General features: G+C 38.9%; 2 protein-coding genes across 2 annotated transcripts in view; one reads left to right on the top strand and one right to left on the bottom strand.

Moving 5' to 3' along the window:
• Positions 1 to 7072: 7072 nt before the first annotated feature.
• Positions 7073 to 12043, bottom strand: LOC140924692 (uncharacterized). Its single transcript, XM_073374713.1, has 4 exons — positions 11049 to 12043; positions 9751 to 9824; positions 9114 to 9564; positions 7073 to 8276 (listed from the first exon to the last, which is right to left on the bottom strand). The coding sequence occupies exons 1-4, from the start codon at positions 11878 to 11880 to the stop codon at positions 7192 to 7194; spliced, it is 2442 nt and encodes an 813-aa protein (XP_073230814.1). The 5' UTR covers positions 11881 to 12043; the 3' UTR covers positions 7073 to 7191.
• A 4151-nt stretch (positions 12044 to 16194) lies between these two features.
• Positions 16195 to 20481, top strand: part of LOC140925020 (CSC1-like protein 2) — a 46545-nt gene continuing 42258 nt past the window's right edge. The window contains exons 1-3 of the mRNA XM_073374981.1: positions 16195 to 16452; positions 18392 to 18474; positions 19173 to 19275. Coding sequence (XP_073231082.1) covers positions 16282 to 16452; positions 18392 to 18474; positions 19173 to 19275 — 357 coding nt within the window. The 5' untranslated portion in view covers positions 16195 to 16281. The remainder of the gene's footprint in view (positions 16453 to 18391; positions 18475 to 19172; positions 19276 to 20481) is intronic.

Here is a 20481-nt window from a genome sequence, read left to right on the forward strand (position 1 = left end):
CTTCGTTTTCACAATTTAAACATAAAACAAACACACTTTCATTATGCGAACATCACGTTCTTCGACGGGCAAAAGATTTTCCCTAATCAATGAAAGAAATCATCGAAATGCATAATTCTTCGTTAATGATTGTTATGGACACAGATTTCGCCACAATGCAGTTTAACTTCATTCTAGCTATAATTCAACTCCTGCCTGAAATTTTTTTAAACTTCCTGGTTTGATTTTTATTTCTCTTTGTTCCTGATTATGTTAACTGTGATCTAAGACTTAAAATGACTCTTTTTGAGAAAGTTTAAATCAGCAAACTGCTGAAATATTCTTTCTTCAACAGGTGCGAGAATTATATAACTTTTATTCATCTGTTTTCTTAAATCTAGAAAATCATAATAAATTTGCAAAGTCCTTATTTCGCGTCATATGATCTCTCAGTTATCTATCCAAAGTACTCATTTTTCACATGAAAAAATAAGGGGATATCTTGCACTGGTTCTGTGTTCCTTTGGAAGCTTTCAAGAAGCGACGTAAATAAAATCATTGATCATCATCATTGATGAGAATATTGTCAAACAGTACTTTTTAACTGCTGTTTATTTAAACTAGGTGGTTTCAATTTATAAGGAGTTTGGAGACAATCCATTATTATGATCATCCAAGTGAAGGCTACTGAGGAGTACTCTCCTGTGGTACTGTTTATTATGCTGTACAAGGTGGTTCTAACTTTTGAGTCTGTGGATGAAATCCTGTGGTGTGACCATTCAAATGAAAGCTACTGAGCAGTACTTTCCTGTGGTACTGTTTATAATGCTGTACAAGGTGGTTCTAACTTTTTAATCTGTGGATAAAATCCTATGATGTGACCATTCAAGTGAAAGCTACTGAGCAGTACTTTCCTGTGGTACTGTTTATTATGCTGTACAAGGTGGTTCTAACCGTTGAGTCTGTGGATGAAATCCTATGGTGTGATCATTCAAATGAAAGCTACTGAGTACTTTGATTTGGTAATGATAATTATGTTCTCAAGGTGGTTGTAACGATTTGGGTCTGTACAGGATTCCCTAAAGTTCTTTGTATCCACATAAATTAAAATTAGTGTTTTACAGACATTTTGCCTCAAAGTTGTGTAACATCGTACTGAAAATCAAATTAACAACCCTTGTCTTGCCTATGCCTTTTTGGGTACGCGAAATAAAGATCGGCCCAAACATTTCCTGAAAGGGAAATGCAGATAACTATTTGAAGAACAGGTATTTTGATCCAACGAGAGGAAACTCAAGTTATAGCTATTACACGTCAACAGGTTCCTTTAGAACCCATCTGATGTAGAGTGGAGCTACAGAAGTAGAACGCCACAGACCCAAACTCGTGACAGTTGTCAAATATACGACTGTGTCAAGCTCTTTTAAAGTATAAAATTTCCATTGACAATGCCTAAAGAATACTCTAAACTGTGAAAAAAGGTAACATTTTGATTAGCATTCAAAGGCGGTCACCGGGAGAAGCGAATCCATGGCCAAGCGACTGAAAAAATAGACAAATCTTACAGACGTCTGTCCGATGGATTCATTGGTCACGTTTGCTTCTTTAAGTTACAAGCGTCTGGAATAATTCGCACGAATCATCAGTTTAACATAGAGTATTGCTCAATAATATTTCAGAGTGATCATGATGGAAAGGTGATTTAGAAAAAGTTTCGTAGAACTCTGATTTACATTAAACCCGACGTGTAGAAGATATACGATGGTGATCAACAAAGAGATTATGATAACAATCACTTTAAGATATTGAAAATAGAAATTACTGCTCGATATAGATCCGCAAACCGCCAACTAGCGCCCTTGAAGAGGAGACGCATAAAAACAAAAATGAAATTTAAAAAAAAAACTTACCTGTTCACTTCCTGCTGTTACAAGGAGAGATGGCTATTTTCATCTGCAAAAGAAAATAGGAAATTAGAAAACCGAAGAACAAAAAAAAAATTATCTGAGATAGCCTCACAAGACTCCGAGATATCACTCGCAGTACACGTGTTGGAAATTCAGAAAGACACTTACTTAAAATTGGCCTGCAGCCTTAATTTAGAAATGGCAATAAAAATAATGAAAATAAAAGAGCAGGTGACAGAATTCCCTCAAGGACTCTACTAAACTGAGTTCTCATCCGTCGTTTTTCGTGCCAATACTTGTTAAAATGGATAAGACCTTTTTTCTTTAGAAAAAGAAGTTTCGCCGCACAACGCCTTAGGACAACGCCATGTTTTTCTCATGCAAATCAGTCACGAAGGAGAAAGGAAAGAGAAAGTTAAGACTCGCCGATCTTGACAAATACTTGAACACTAGTTCGACTACAATTTTTTCTCATTTCAAGAATTGACTTTCAATTGTTGAGTAAACAATGTGGCATTTTCGCTTTCTTACCGGCGATTGCTTGTCAAAAATCGAGCATTGAAGAATGGGCAAAAGTAAATTTAAATCTGCGTTAAAAGTGACACGAAGTGATTTTGATTTTGCATCAAAACTGAAAATTATACAGCCGAGAAGAAATAATATTATGAATTAAAAGAGTCAAGATCAAAGTATTTTCCGGTAAAAGAATGTCGAACTTAAAACTCAATGCACTGAAAGACGAAAAAATTGGCTCCCCGTGGCGTTACACCTGTTTCAGTGTACTCACATCTATTTTCTTCTTTCTTCTTTCAACTTTCAGATCCCTCGTCGATTTTGTTTCAAACTCCAGCGTCTTCTTCACAGTGCTGTAAAAATTGTTACCAAACCTTTTTAAAGAAATGCACGCACTAAAGGTTAACAATATAAAACTTATGACCCAAGACAAAGCGCGCAAACCCTCGACTGAGCGCGCTGGGGAATAATTGAACTTTTCTTATCAAATTATGTCGTCAACTGGTGAATAATTACCATATACAAAACAACACGAGAGCTTGTCAAGGATTAGTTTATAAATGCGAGAGATACGAGCACGGATTACGGCTTCCTATATGACGGGATAATCATTTTGTTCTTTAAGTGCTTTAGCCGTGAAATATAGATTAAGCAAGATCGAGATAAGATGATCATATGATCCCAGGGCTTCCCCGAGACACTTAGAATTATTGCAGTCGCGTGCTTTAAAGCGCCATTTTGAAGTGTAATTGCCAAGCAATTACAAGTCGGTAACTTTAAAATGAGAACTCTTCAGAATTCACAAAGAATGGTTACTTTATATTAGTGTGCTAGGAGTAATTAGTTTGAGTGTTAAGAAACTGATAGTAATCAATTTGAACTGGTATCTGTTACCATTGGTTGATAATTCTGTGTCAAAGATCTGTTCGTTTTAATTAAAAGCCTTCTTTTTTTTGGCATTTTACTATAAAAGTTAATTGTAGTCAATGAAAAATAACACGAATAAATCCTGATAACAATAATTTTGCTCTCGTTGAGTTGCCTAACGAGAGCAAAACGAAACTGGGAGAAAAAATAATACTATATCATTATCGTACTACATTTAAAGCAAACTGGGACATAGTCGGAAATGAAAACCAAGAATTTTTAATAATTATTTAAACGTGATTTTAATATTTGTGGCTGCCCAAAGGACCAGGGTAGAGGTGTTTACAAATTAAAAGAGTTTTTCTCTAACAACGACACAACTAGCCAGAAGGAACGATATAGGAAAAAATCAGCGTTTCGGAACACACTCAGAAATGGTTTGCGCGAAGTCAAAGACAGACGCAATATCATCAAAGTCAACAAGACTTCAGTGCATTTGTGTGTTCTTTTTTCCTATATTCTTCAGTTTTAGGATTTGCTCAGCTGGACTCAGACAAGTACTGTTTCTATTGTCTGGTGTTGCGTGAGCAAGATAGTAAACTTAGAACGATTATCAGGGCTCTCTCCACCGGAGAGGCTCCCACTGCGATTTCGATAAAATTAAGAAAAAAATATTATTAAGCGCGCGTTCTTTTTTTACTCTCCCAGCCTCCCTGCGACGCAAAGAGGCTCCTTCAGAGGAGACAGACGATGATATGTGTAGTAAAGACGACAGAAAGGGCCCCTAACCCGTATGTTTTTACATTGAAAAGTAGCAGTAATTCCATGCAAAAACTGTGCATGTATTTCGTAATGTGCATGTATTCCGCAGCTTTCACTATCATTTGTGTTGTTATTAGTGCGTTATCTGTATCATCGGCAATGGGAAAATTTAGAAAATAAGGTCTGACAAAGCATTCTTTGAGACCAATTCTGGATTGGAGAACATGCATTGTTTTGGGGAAGTTTCGACAATATATATTCCCCTTCACAGATCGTACTCGTACCTGTTACGAAATTAGACAAAAACAAGAAAACATAGTAATAATCCAAGATTACTTGCGTTTGGCGCCGCATGTTTCGCACAACTCGCAAAAGCCCTAAAAAGTCAGTAGACAGAAACGTTCCTGGTCTTTGCCTCTCTGTGGACGTTTTGCATGGTCTTTGACACTAGTTGAGAAAATAGCCATAATACTCACAAATTGCATGAAGTTCATTCATTCAAAATATTTCCCCGATTCTGATTCTGTTTATACGGCTTTCAAACTGTTTCGCCACGCTCATTTGTATAGTTGCAATCAAGCGCGCAGAGATTGTTACTCTTTGGTAAAATCGTTAAGAATATTTAGTTTTTTTCCTTATAATTCCCTTTATTCGTGCAAGAAAATTAATGATTCTTTTATCATACATTCTCCTGTTCGGCGTCCAAATGAACGAAATTTTGATGTTAATGATAGGATTGCAGAGCTAACATAACGTAAATTAGAGTTCTCCAAGAAGAATGAGTTCATTCTTTCTTGAGTTCTTTTATTTTTCACTACAAAAATGACCTACTCTATAAAACATGCAATAGGTCATTACTTGTGGTTAACAATTGCTATTGTTCGTTGATGTAACGTACTCACCGCTACAATATTCTGTATCGTTTTCTGTGAGTTAGTCGCCCATGGACACGATGACTTCAACTCATTCTCTCTACTTTTCAAACACTAAATATCGATTAAAATGTGCGGGCGTCTCATGAATTAGACTTCAGTTTAATTACAACCTCTCAAAATAACTTTGGTGAAAGTCACATATCCCGGCCAACGCCCAAAGATTCCCTCTCTGTCTTACTCTCTGTCCCTTTATTGTCTCCTGCGCATGCGAAATGCCGCACGGACGTCAGCATACGTACATTATTTTCACGATGTGTGTGTAAAGAACTTGGCCAATATCCAGCCAACTTGACCTTACGCTTGGTCAATAACACATAATAGTATCCACCAAATCAGTGGATAGTAATTTTTGTGCGTTCTGACTGGCTCTCGTAACTCGGAATATCCTTGGATAGTCAGTGTCAGGGTCAGTGTTTTTGGACTGGATCCAGTTTCAAATGATGAAATTTTAGCGGTAAATGAAGCAACTGCGCCAACAAATACATACATACATACATACATATTAATAATCACAGGAATTCAGGCTTCAGGAGTAATCTTATCATTGATCGTTTATTGCGACAGTGCTGTTTCGTATGGTTCGAAATTGTAGGACCACACTCATCAGGTAACTTCAACGATTGACTCCTGTGATTATTAATAGTCAATGCTCTTCAATTAAATGAATTGAGCGCTCGACGAAATACGTTCTACTGAGAAAACAAGTATTTACATGCATACATACATACTTTATTGAGACTTCCTTTAACAGGGCTTTTATTAAATTCAAATTACATTCAGATTTATTCAAAATATATTCCAACATATTTCGTATGAGACATATTATTAAAAGGTGTCCGCTTAAAACTATCAATATCTTTGGTGTTCTTAATATTGTCAGCTAGCCCATTCCATTCCCTTGGAACCTGAAAATAAAATGCCCTTTGTCCCATTGACAGTCTACATCGGGGGACCACAAAACTGTTACACCCAGTTGTGCTCTTGTCGTGAACTGCTGATTCAGAAAGTTTAATAAAATATTTACCCAAATAATCTGGAGCTGAGCCATTTGCACATTTGAATGCTAAAACTAAGTCATTAAATAGAACCTTCTCCGTAACATCTAACCATTTCAGAGATCTCCGTCCCTGGGAGATATGGTCAAACTTCTTTAAACAACTCTGGCAGCAAAATTTTGTTCCAACTGCAGTTTGTGTAGGTTACGTTTAGATGTGTTCCCCCATACTGCGGAACAATAAAAAAGTTTACTGAAAACAAAGCTATTTATAAGTAATAAAAGCGTTTTCTTATCCAATAGATTTTTAATTCTACCTAAATGTACCAACAACTAACAGTTTTTTTTTATCGAAAACACAGAAGTTTTCTTTTTTAAAGAAAAGACAACAACGACGACTGACGACAAAAACAAACAAACAAACAAACATAAAATATGCTATATGTACATGTAACTACTTTTCTTGACCTAAATTTGCCTTATAACTAATGACTTTAGTGACTTTAGTTGTACCATAGTTATATCATTCATTCAAGAAAGTAAAAACCTGGGTCGTCTTTTTCTAAGAGGTATCCCCACAAAAATCCAATATCTGAGGGAAGAGTCCTGTGGACGAGATTGAACGTGGGACTGACTTTTTTTAAGATGGTAAACCTTTGCAGCATCGTCATCCTTGCCCGGCGATTCTCAAGTCTTCATTCTTCAAAAACGTTTGCCGATATGTTACTAAAGTAGCCTAACGACAGCATTGACCGTTTACGAACAGAATAAGGCTATTTGTAATCATTCTACGCCGTGAGGGAAAATTTTAGTCAGGATGAAGGGTTGGCTCAATCTCTAGTCTGAAACATCTTGATGGTCGCATGGTTAGCAGTGCCGGATCCAGAAATTGAGATAAGCAGGGGGGGGGGCGGTCATCCAGACCCTGAGATAAGGGGGGTCGGTCTCTTCGGGCCTCAGTTTGGTCTAAAAGTAAGGGGGAGTTGGTCTAAAAATAAGGGGGAGCCCCCCCTCCCGGGCACCTCCCCTGGATCCGCCACTGCTTAGTTCTTTTCATCATTCGAGTCTATAGCACAAAATTCTGATACCCTGTTCAGCCAAAGCTGGAACTGCCGTCTCATCACCATCCAAGTCACGAGGCCATTAGAGTAATAAGAGTTATTATGGTCATGGGAAAAACATAATTTCGATTTTTATGATGATACATTTTAGCAATGAAAAAATATTTTGTGGTCTACTTCTTCTCCATTAACTTACACGAAATCAAATATACAGTTGAGCCGCTAGATATCTTGTAGTCATTAAGAGTACGACCACTTTCCAGCTCCTCGCCTCCACAAAAGAGGCGTTGTTGTTCGGTTGACGCTCCTTCTTTCTCCATAATTTTTTGCTTCAAAGCGTCGGTTGAACAATTCGATTCCATATTCAATTTTATCGTTTTTCCAGCAGGCATCTTAACGACAATCTGCACGACATTTGGCAGCTTTAAATCCAAGTTCAATGTTGACTCTTTTTGAATGCTATAGTCATTTAGAGTACAATGGTCTTCCAGTTCCATTCCAGCAAACGTGAGATGTTGTTTTTCTAGCGGAACGCCTTCCTTGTCTCGAATTTTTCCTTTTATGTTCTCAATGGTGTCATTTGCGTCGAATTCTACAGAGAACGTGATGGGGTTCTCAGCATTTATTCGAATGAATATGGTGTCCCGGCGTTTTACCACCAACTGTAAAGTTGATTTGTTCTTAATTTTGTAGTAGCTTAGAGAACGAGTGTTTTCAAGTAGCCTACCACCATAAACGAAACGTTGCTGATCAGGGGGAACACCCACCTTGTCATAAACTTTGGCTTTTACAATCTGGACAGAATCGGCTGATTCAACAGGTAATGAAATGGTCCTTCCAGCCAGGGTTCTAATGGAAATTTCGAAACTATCCCGAAGACGCAAGACCAAGAATATCATAGATTTGTTTTGGATGTTGCAGTCCTTCAAAGAGTTGCCATCCATCAATTCTCTGCCAGAAAACATAAGACGTTGCTGGTCAGTAGGAATCCCTTCCAGGTGGTAAAGCTTTTCCTTCACATCTTCAATGAAATCGCTTTCCTCAACGCCTATTTTAGTTATCTTTCCAGTTAGCATCTTTACGAAGATTTCCATGCCTTCACTAGCAGAACTGCGCTTAGTGTCCTTATTCAGAACAGGTTCTTCGTGAGTTGTCTTTTGATCAGAGATTATGCGTTGCTGACCCGATAGGGTTTGTTGTTTGCTTCCCTCAGATGCGTCAAGATCCGCAAACTTTCTCACTGCTTGTTCGTCATTTACTGGTATGTATAAAAATAAAGGAGTTAATCAATGATGAGTCAGTGCGAAAGGAGGCTGAACGTTAACGATTATGTATGTGATCTGTCAGCTTGTGAACGACATCATTGATCTTCTTTTTTTAAGTAATAGTACAGGACCGAGCTGTTTGAAAGACGATTAGCTCAAATCCAGGGCTAGTTACCAAGTTACCAAGACAGCTAATGATTTGTTTGTTGTCAGTATCCGAGGATTACCGCAAACCTGGCTTCAGTTGTTCTCCATATAAAGAAAATCTTAACGGTTAAAAGCCCAGTGTCATGAACAAAATACTGGACGACAAATCGTCACATGTTAACTAAAGCTCACTGACAACCGGTTGTGAGTCTTGTGATGGAATAGAGAATTAACTTTAGTGAAAATTCATGTGCTACAAACAACCCAAAAACCCCACTGATCGTTTGCCCCAGTAGTAAAGGAAATTAGGGGACCACACGAGCCCAAAAAAAAAAAACAGATGTTTTGACCGTGGTGGGATTCGACCCATCAAGGTCCCTGGATTAGTTCCCCCGTCGCTCTACATACACCAACTACACTACGAAGCCAGACGATTCTTTGCCTCGTGTGGTCCCCTGATTCCCTTTTCTAGGGCTAACGCTTAGAGGGGTTATGGGTTATTTCAACCCCAAAGCTAATTTTCTGTTCCATTATTTGTTTCACAGGGCTACGCGCACATTATATATAGCTTATGAGTCTGTTCACTTGTTTAAAAAGTTAGAACTATTTTTAATGTCTGGTTATTTGACTGTGAGTGTGAAACTGATATCAAAGTGTTACTTTTTAAGTACCAGAGTACTTACCCAAACTCGTTAAGAAAACCTCGCGACAAGCTCTGTACTCCTCCTCCACGATCGTTGTCTTCAGTTTCAGCTCTGTTAGCCCAAACGCTTTAAGAACTTCTTCTGTCACAAGGTATTTCTGCGTCATTTCATTAAGACGACCTGTTTTATAGTCTATCCACAGTTCGTCAAGGATTTGAAGAGAACTGCATTCAACAGTGATAATCAAGCTTCCTGTTTTAACATCAACAATAATCACTTCACGTACCTTTTCCATGTACTCTCTAAAACCATTAAACTCTTCAGGTGTTGATGGGTCAAGTTTCTGTAAGTACTTTGACGCAATCATATTCAACACTTCTTGGGTAGACTCAGATGTAGTCACTATTTGTGGTTGACTTGAGGGGACAGGATCTACTAACGGGACTCCTTGTACCACTCCTGGAAGTTCCCGTACCACTGATCGAAGGCCCTCTCGTACATCCCTTGTAACTACACCTTGTGGCATATTTGGGCTGACAGGTGTACGTGCTACGGCTATCCCCTGGACCACTCCTTCGGGTTCCTGCGTGTTTAGAGCCTCCTCTTGAGTACCTCTCGCAAAGTCGGTTTGTGGCTGATCTGAGACAAGGGTAATGCCTGTGGATCCTTGCATCACAGCTTCTTGGAGCACTCCACTTGGAGAAGAAGCTCCTGCCAACCTCTCACAATTAAGCAAAAGTCGTAGACGAGCTGTTACGTTGGTTGAAAAAGAAATACTGAGTTAGACTTTCAGGTTCAAGCCAAGAAAAAAAACCAGCCAGGGTAGTCCGCCGAGAATGTAGCCATCTCTTCTCTGATCACGAGTCATCGTTAACGAAAAAAAAGTAAACTGAACAATAAACGATTGAACAAGCGTGTATACTCTTGTCTCCACCACTAGTCATGTCAAATCCATGTTTTTATTTGTCATGTTAACATCAGTGGAAGCTAACATGATAGTCTCCACAGTTGTTGATCAGTCCAGTATAGATGGAGAATTAGAATTAGAAAAACACTTGTCATGATGAAGAGCCAAATAGAGCTAAAACCGTCCCCATAGATTAACCCTTCCACTCTAAGACACACGTATGGAAGGATGAAAAAGAAATTTGGAATTTTTGGCGCTTTTTTTTGCTATATTATTAGGGGCACCCAACGGCAATTTTCGGAAAATATCTGTTCGGAAGACGATTTGAGATCTAGAATTTTCGGAACATTTGTTGTAAAATTTCTTGCTTGCCTGCCTCTCCTAGGATTTTCGAACATCTACAAAATGGTATAATTACCCATTTTTAACGGATTTTTACCCTAAAAAAGGCCACCTAGAATTTTCGGGAGCCTTTTCCTGCTTGAAATTTTCGAAAAGGTAAGCTTTGATCCCTATAATTTTCGGATCACTAGACTTTCAGCTAGGAAATCCGAACAGATGAAAAGTTTTTAGGGGATAAAAATATGCCCATATCTACCGTTTAAATACTAAAATACGTTCAGCAATGCTATGTTAACTGGTTTTGAACTATATCCTCGTTGGGTGCCCCTGTATTATTGACCACTAAAGCAGTGAAAGCGTTAAGATGTCAACCTTTAACCACGCCTAAGAGCAGAGCTCAATTAATACCAATAAAAATAACCATTTACTTGATATAATAAACTTTAATCCACAGGGAAATAGACTAAAATGGCCAATCGACCAATTAATATAGGTTGACCGCTTACTACAAGTTTGACCAAACTAAAAGTGAATCAAAATACGAAGACGCTGATAGGGCATTTTTCCTCTTCCGTGTGTTAAATGTTAAAGAGATTCACAGATTAAAAGAGAGGAAAATACGACCTCAGAGGTGAGGTTAGGTTTAGAGTTGAAGAGTGTATTCGTCTAGGACTTTCTAAAACAGCGTAGTACTTCAAACAGAGGGTATTAAATAATTGATTTACCTCTTGACGGTGAACACAAGCCCGCTGAAGAGTTAAGTCTTTCTATGGACTGATTCACCTTTTCCAGTTGATCTTTTAGATCTTGAACCATTGTCTCCAAACGGTCAATGCCTTCTTGAGTTACATCCCGCTCTAGATGATCTTTGATGCCTTTGATGTCACGACCTTCCTCTGCAACTGCTATTTTCAGTTCCTCTATGCTTTTTTTGACTTCCGTATCACTTTGATACCACATCTCCAATTCAACAACATGCCGCTCATGCTCTACAGTGAGAGGATCTTTCAAAAACTTATCGATGGCTACTTGCCATTCAGTTTTCTTTTTAGGGCTGATTTTCCCTGCAATCCGGACTAGAGCTTTGCTAATTTCCTTCCAAAGTGTCAAAAACTCGGCACCAGTAATTGACATGCCTTGGTTAACGTGTCCATAGACTGAGTTTCGGTAATGTTTTATTCTGACCAAATCTGCAGTCAAACTGAGGTCTGTAGTGGCCGGTATCGCATCCCATCCTGTGGTTGGAGGGGCGAGGTTGCATATTGTCCTGAGCAAACGAAATAGCAAGGTGACATCAAAATCTGTCGACCTGCCGTTCAGCCCTGGAGAGGGGTAAAGACAGTCCCATTGTGGCTTGGTAAGTTTCGCTGTCTTAAGCTGTGCTTTCGTACTAGAATTGTTCAAGGTTGTTGGAAGTGTACTTGGTGAAATAATCATGTCAAACGTTTCCCTTAAAAGAGTCGTGCCTCCACTTATTAAAAGTCGGGTAAGGCGTATAAAATTTTCTTTTCCATCCGTTGAACAAAGCAAGTCATGTGGATCAGCAGCAGCTGCCATTGGCGGAGACTTTTGATGGATACCAAGAGAGAATGATCTAACTTAGCTCATTCTCTCTTGTGGATACACAAACCGTTCTCAGCACTTTTCAGGTTCAGCTCCGTTAAGAGCGTCCCCCGATCCAGAAAGAAAGCCTTCCAGCAAGTCTAATGATCCATCGTTGAACGTCTACATGTGTCTTTAAAAAGAAATTAAAGAAATGTAAATTTCTCGGGTTAGAATTGTTCCTTTGCAGCGTGCGGGACAAAAAGAACAAATTCGTTCTCTCGCCTTTCTTCTCACAATTTCCTTTTAAAGTGCTGGGGAACCTGAAAATCCCGCCCGCCTTCCCGGTAAGAGATGTACCAGACAGTCACGCAACATCTGTTTTGGTCACGAGACAAGCATTCGTGAAATCTCTTATATAGGGCCTTTTTTCTAGCCTGCAGGCTACCTTTTTTCATGATGGTGAGCCAGCTGGCTCGGCTCTTGTCAAAGTCTTGTCAAGGTATTAAAGAGCCGAGGTAGCCCGGTTCGGACTTTGCTCACCTTATGTAAACAGGGGCCCGTTTCTCGACAGACCCGATAACTGTTCGGGCCCGAAATCAAATATTCAAATCGAAATATAAAGGGCAAGAGCGCGGGTCCTGGCTAGCAACTACTCCATTTTGTTTCATTAACTGATAGTTTTATCATGGTAGATGCAAAACTTTTGAAACCTCGATCTTTAATGTGAACGGCAACAGCTTACCGGGCCCGTTAATTATCGGGACTTTCGAGAAACGGGCCCCAGGCCCTAAGAATTCCGATTAAGGAAATTTTACGATACAGTAAGTTGAGCTCAAAACCAACAAGCCATAGCCATCAGTTAACTTCATGCGTATCACACAATTTAAAAACTCGAGATCGAAAGCTCTGTTTGAGTAGTTCCGAATTGACTTAAAATGAGGACGAGAGTCAAACTATCTGTTGGAACTGAGAAACTAATCAGCGTCGAGGAGCATTTCATCTGTTCATAGAGCATATTAATTCTACTCCCTGCACTTACACTCTCATCTTCTCTTTCATTGATAACTGTTCTTTGAGCGGAGCCGTGAAGCTTCGTTTACCGAGTGTATTTTTATTTGTTATTTATCCAAGCAGTACCTTTTAACAGGCCACTCGAGACGTCATAGCAACAAGACCCAAATGTTGTGTGTAAAAAAATTTCAAAGAACGGCGGAATTTTGCAAATCCAAACCTCTACGATACGGTAAGTTGAGCAAAGGCCGTTTCAATCTTTGCACCTGGTTGAGTCTGATTAGCATGGATCTCGTGTACTGTCGCATTCCCAGTAACACATGATTAAGTTAAAACCGTGCACGAGAGTGAAAGCCTTGATCGCGAGAAAGGGAAATTACCAAATTTTCTCAACTCACCGAGCTTATTTTTTGTTGATTGTTCAGACTACAGGGAAAGGGCTTAGTCTATGCTATCACGTCAGCCGGAGCATCCCGGTTTTCCGTCACGCGGGCATGTGATGGGTCAACTGCCGCAAACATCGAGCGTAAAGTGAGGTAAAGTTGATGCCTCGTCAGAAGTTTTTGCCAACAACTTGATTGCAACCCAGCCGCCGGGAATGTTTATCCTGCTAGAGACAACAATCCTCCAAACCAGGTATTCCCTAGGGAAAATACCGTGTTTGAGAACGAGTAGGTTGAGAATGGGGAGGTTGCAGCGACAACATCCATTATGGCAGCTAATGACGGAGAATAGGGGCAAGTACGGACGCTCCATGATTTAATCAAACACAATAACGAGTTAGGCTGATTGGTGAGTTCAGCATTTCCACTGTGTACCAAGCATTGTTTTAACCTTCCAAAAGCCTTTCTTTTGTTCAACAAGCAAGCGACCCAACGGGCCTTCCTTACTCAGTGCTGATGACAGTACTATCCGTTTATATATTATAAAAACTCCGGTTTGAACAAACCTTTATAATCGTACGTGCTGTTAGAGAAGGTATCACAGACACTTCTTGTAATAATCGATGTACACATGATGGGCTCCTGATGTACATAAATGGGGGCTTTTTGGGAAAAGCTGTGAGACGGTTGTAACAAATCTAAGTCTATCTATTTTGGGCGCACTCGCACTGATTTTCTAAGTCTGTCCCATTCCCGTTTATTAGCCATGACAGATGCAAGATCCGGCCTCGGAAGACCGGTGTCATTCTCTAGTTGGTCAATAAATGTTGTTGCTGGGCGCCCCCAGACGCTCCCCCTTGAGCGTCAGCCGTGTTTTGGATCCCAAATAAATTTTTTAAAATCTGCACAATGTTAAGGAGGTCGGAGAAACTGACCATGTACCGCGTGTATTTTTTAACAATTACAAGGCATTTGAGCGGACCTTTTGAGGCCAGCCATATACAATCGCTCATTCAAACTGGATGGCGGATATGAACTGACGATGCGAAATACGTCCAGTATTCGTTTGAAAGTTTGATGGTATCGTTCATCACATGATAATGAATGTTATTGTACTGACTATACTGTTTGAACGGATTTTGAGAGCCTTGCACTCGGCAATTTTGCTCGTTGTGTTTCATCAAAACTCTCTTACCTTTGATTTCGATTAGCATCTAGGCACAAAACCTTGCTTCGCTCGGTCTTATTTTGTATTTGCCCTCGACGAAATCGAGACTGACGTTGGCGAATGCTAAAAAACTCGATTTGCGTGAAAAGCGGAACTATACCATATGACTTTATAGGCACACTACCTCGTTCCAGGGTCTCGCGAGCGAACGGCCGGGCACATTAACGCGCGAAATTTGGGAGCAAATAGACCTCTTTAGCTTGTATGTTACTACAATACAGTACAATACAGGTCATGTGATAATACTCTAGAGAACTGTTTCTTTTAAATGTCGTCTTATTCACGTGCGTATCTCCGCATAATTTAGAAAAAGACAAAGGGTCAAGTTCCCGTGGGACATTTATTGGGAAAACAAAACATACAAGCTAAAGAGGTCTTTAAGGGTCCGTTTACATGAAGGTGGGGGACCCCAGGTAGGTAAGGTAACATGTGGCGGGTTACCCCACCTAACATATAAACGTGATCGAATTAAAATAAGAGTTTATATGGACAGGCGGGTTACCCCACCTAAACGGGTTACCTCACCTACCTGGGGTCCCCCACCTTCATGTAAACAGGCCCTATATTGCAATTCTGGTTGTAAGTGGTTTTTGAAATGCAGACTATAAGCCATGTACTCCTGATCCTTAGAGTAAGCACATTTTCGTTAGAAAGTCATTTTCTTAAAATTAGCTTATCGTTGCCGTTTTTTGATAATTAAAATAGTAAATTTCTAACAGGCGAGTTATCAAAATTTGTAGTTGGCTTCAAAGCCGAGGGGAATAAAACGAAAGAAATCAATTATTTAATCCTTGAATCTCAATGCGATTTTTTTAAATTTTATAGCCCTTAGCCTCGGAGCCAAAATTCGAAACTGTCCTTTATTGGGACGCGATATTAAGAGCTCCCTTTGCGAAGGAAAAAGCCTTGGGAACGAGTTTGCTTAAACGAAATCAAAACACGCTAAAATTGCTGTCTTTTAGATAGCTTCGAAAGTTCTCAAGGTCGGAACATTCCGAAGTGTTCGAAGAGTTGTCGGAAATCTTCGGAAGCAACCAGGACGCTTTCGGAAATCCTGGTAATGACACTGGATGAAGTTGGCAGGTATAAAGTAACTTCTATGATGTCAACTCGCCAAATCTGAGCTCTTACTAGCTCTAAATCAATCTATTTTATCACATGATTAAGCTAACGGGCACAAAGCGGCAAAATTTACTAACTTAGGCAACTAAGGTTGTGCTTTTTAGTGATAATGTCATTGTCATAGAGCGGTTTTCACTTGACTGTCGAAAGGGATTGGTTTTGGTTTTGGTTTTGGTTTTACTACGCCCTTTGGTTGGCTAGTGTATTTACTTTGGTTTTGGTTTTACGACAGTCAAGTGAAAACCGCTCTATACCTTTCCTCTTATGACTTACAGGAAATTGAATATACAGTTGATCTGTATGAACTGTTGCAGTCATCAAGAGTATGACTATTTTCAGACTTTAGTCAGGGTTTTAATGGGATTCGAAAGTAACTCCCGAGCGAACAACAAAGGAAATAGAACATGATAGGAGGCTGGGCAAGCTAGGGTCGGTTGCCATGCCATAGACGCACGTTACTTGTTTGCTTTGGATTTACTGCCGGCACAGGATACCCATTTATCTATTTTGACGCTTCCCTGAGGTCAGCAGTCAACTCAATAAAAGGCGGGTCTCCACAAATATGGCTGACATCAAATGATATGGCTGCTCTCTCGACCTGAATTTCAAATTTAAAAGCCTGTTCGCTACTTTGCTTTCGATTCCCTGTTATGGCATAGAAATTTTACAATGACTAGTCTCTACACAGTCGCTGCCGATGTATCTCCGACCAATAATTCTCACCGTATTCCACAATGCTTCGACTCAAAACTCGACAACAAGACAGGATCGCTCATAAATTTCGACGCCAGGGATGGAGGGATTCCTATCAACTTTGGATTGAATTGTCTGGGATGGATGGTGAGTGTAAAACTGTGGTCTGTGTTGCTATATTCGATAAATTTCCTGTTTTTGGTTTCTTGTAATCTTCGGTCTATTTGACAACAATGACAACAGACAGGCTAATGGTAGCAAAGCAAATCCCCTTGTACCGGCGGTCTAAATATATGATGAAGCTGTTGTTGCACGGGTTTGGCTTTAATGTGTTTGAAAAATACTCTCCCTTTAATTGTGATAGAAGTGAAAAATGAAGAAACGTGAAGAAATATTAGTTATAAGCCGTAAAACATTTCGGACGATCAAGAGTCAAGATTCGCGTTAGCGCTGGGTAGTTTATTGAAGGGACAATTAAGTTCTTAGTCGATGTTCCTCGATCCCTTTAATGCATTATTTATTTCTGTCGAGATTACAGCGAACATCTTATCTTTGCAAATAGCTGTTCTCCAGACATAATCTATTTTGTTGGAAGAAGCGAAAGAAAAATATATCAGAAGCCGTAAAAAAATTGTAAACGGATACGGCTCAATGAAGTCTTCGCTAGTTGAAAACGAAGTGTATAGCACAAAGCTTCATATAATTTCTGATTTATTTTACTTCGTATGGCAACGTAATTTCCAACACAACAAACTGAATGCGATTACTTCTTACATTAAATTTCTTTCCTCGAATTCACTGAAGTGTTTAGTCTTTTATTGTGAAAACGAGATTCGAGACAGGTGAATGAAATGTACACCAAATTTCATTTATTATGCAAAAATATTTTTCGAATTGCTTTAGGTGGCTAGCCGCGCGCGCCAAATTAGCGAAAAGCTTGTCCAAATCTCAATTATTTACCATTGAGAAAATTGATTTTGTTACTGGTAAAGTGTTTAGATATATTATGTTTGTGACATAAAATTCTGCTATTTCAAAATGCGTGTCAAATATCGTGTTTGATATCTTGTGAAAAAAATTACAATAAGACGTTCTGCATGGTTGAAAGATTTCTATAATTTGTGGAGAAATAATTTGGAAAAAGATATATTTAACTAACGATTTTTTAGTTCATAGAGTTGAAACAATTGTTTTTATTTTACAGTATTGTTATTATTTTACAATAAATTAATTTAAGGCAGTTTATTCCTGTTAGTCATAACCAAGTCAATCTAAATGATATTCTAACTCCTAAAAATTGTAACCTTAAATGAGTTCCTGCAGGGTTTAAATCAGTTCACTGCCCTATATCACTTGACATGCATTTCCGTGGCAAAAGTTTGTTGTTATCTATCGAGCTAATGGAGAGCGATGAAAAAGAAATGATAAATCTACAGCTCTCATTAGACTGACAAATCTTACTTTTTGTTAACCAAGCTTTTATTTTGCCTCAAAGCAGGAAGGTTGATATTGAATTTAGAGAGCATTCCTAAATGTGTTATGATGCCCCTCCCACTTTTGTGTAAAATATATTTATAGAAATGTTCAAATTAAATCATACATGTAAAAGTATGTTTCTTTTTATTATCTTGTCAAGAAACAATTATATAGAATTTTTTAACTTAAATGTAAAATTTTTAAGGTAAATACAATAGCCATTACTAAAATGAATCATCAGACAAAATTGATTAAAGATAATGATTAATTTTTGTCCTGTTTCTTAAATATATTACCTTTTACGTGTAGGTTGTTTCCATAGGCCACTAAGGCATGGTATGGAATAATATTAGCCTCTTTTCTGCTGCTACAATGATGAAGAAATTGCACAGAACTTTACAATGCTGCATTTAAATAATTTCCCTTTACAGGAATGTCTTTGTTTCTGAAGTTTTCATGGCATTTAATTTTTTTTTTTCCTGAGGTCTACCAATGTGCAGTTTTTAGATTTAATGGACAGGTATTCTTTACTGTCAGTTTGCCATTAGTCACCAATATCTGTCTATCAGTTTTTCTAAATCTGTCATTTTTTTTTTGTTGTGATTTTCAGATTATATTCATTTTATTCTGTGTAATCCGAAGACTTGTATGGGATTATGGAAGACTGGCTCTTATTCAGAAGGAAGACCAAGGGTAGGAGGAATTTTTTCAATGTGCACTTTAAGAACTGACCAAACAACTCCTTGGGGACTGACTCCAATTTGAAATTGGGTGACAAAGAAATCTTGGCTCCTGCTGATCATTGCTAATTAATGTTCGGAGACTGCTCGATGTACTCCGGGGGGGGGGGGGGGGAGCTGTGGTACTGCCATATATGGGCTATATAGGTATGTGCCACTGTGAAGGGTATGGTTTTCAAGCAGTTTACTCTAGGATAGGGTATATAAATCAGAGCGTTTGGGTCTAGAACAGGGTATCATTTTTTAGGAAACTGATCAGTTGGTTGAAGATTTTATCTTGACTAGGGATTGTGGTGTAAGGTTTTGTTTTGGCTAGACTGTGCTAGTGACCTCAGTTGTTTCTGGAAAACAACTACTCTAGGATAGGGGGGATTTGGGGAGTTTACTCTAGTATAGGGTAGCAAAATTTAGCTGAACTAGCTCTGGTATAGGTTAAGGGTTCCAGGATCCCAGAGGCACATCCCCACCTAGAAATTCCTAAAGTGTTCCCCCGGGGATGTGCTGTGTCCACAATGTTGTCTGCTTCTATTGTTTCTTTCCCAGCAGAATTAAAGAACACTTATCAAGGATTGTGCTGGAGATGGAGGGGAGTGGGGAAGGGGGGGGGGGGGTGTAACTTATTCTAAAAAGCTTTATATTATTACTTTGTAGTTGGACAGCAAGGTTCTATGGAGATATACAAAGCCCACAGGCTGACACAGAGGATGGGGAGCTTGACAAAACGCCGGCAGAGTTTCCAGAAGTAAAGAAGAAGGTAACATCATGTACATGAAGTAAATAAATAATGATTTAGAGGTAGCACATCCATGAAGTCTACCTGATCCCCAGTCGAAGTGGAATTTGGAAAAGTTGATCTTTGAGGAGAGGGGAAAACTGGAGTACCCAGAGAAAAACCTCTCAGAGCAAAGGAGAGAACCAGCAACAAATTCAACCCACCCATGGCGTTAACGCCAGAATTTGAACCCGCTCCACACAGTTAGTAGGAGGCGAGTGGTCTTACGACTGCTCCATCCCTTGCTCCCTGATACTGAAATCCAAGTCATTAGCCCCAGCCAACTATTCATGTACATGCAGTGTAAGCCAACCCAAAACCCAAAATTGTTTGAGCAGCCTGGACTAATAACTGTAATTTTTTAGCATTTAACAACAATTATTATTCCATGAGTGCACATTTGATATGAGATGGTAGTTAGCCAACATGCAACAAGGCATGTAGCGCTGAGCTGGCTATAATCTCGCCAACAAGCGCAACTGGAATAATTGTTTTATTAAAAATGCCCACAAAATATCAAGAATTCTTCCTGACTTTAATTATAATATGTAAAAACAACCGATTTTCAGCTTGTTTTTAATTTTGAGCAGACGTGTACAGTTACAATAGTTGGAGAGCATGGTGTAATGACTCATATACCTTGATGGCTAGGCCAATCAGAGCTCTAGGATTGCATTATCCAATGATTCAGTTTTTAACAAAAGTGGTCACAGAACAAGCACCAATGTGCCCAAAAGGTTTGAATTAGTGACCAAATCCTGAAAATTAGTCACAGTACCTTAGTTTTGAATTAAAGGTAAATCTGTGTCATTGATCTGATATTCCAAAGTCCTTGTTTGTTGTAGAAATGACATACAAATTCTCCAAACTGATCTCTATATATTTCCTTAAAGAATTAGTTGAGAGCATTTGATAAAAGATCAAAGCATTTTCTCTTAGGTGATCATTTTTTTAATTCTCATAATCTAATCTCTTGACATTGTACGGATATCATTAGGAGAAAATTGATGTTGGTCACTATTGGGACTTAAAGGGTTAATAAGTTACATTTTATATGCAGGTCCCTTGTAATACCTCCTTGATATTCCTACTCACTGGCATATCTCCTTTAGGGTGAAAACTTCTTATTCTGGACATTCCAACTCTTCAATAACATAAAACCACTTTCTGTTCTTGATAAATCCTGTT

The sequence above is a fragment of the Porites lutea genome, chromosome 14 (assembly GCF_958299795.1).
Source record: "Porites lutea chromosome 14, jaPorLute2.1, whole genome shotgun sequence".
Taxonomy (NCBI): Eukaryota; Metazoa; Cnidaria; class Anthozoa; order Scleractinia; family Poritidae; genus Porites; species Porites lutea.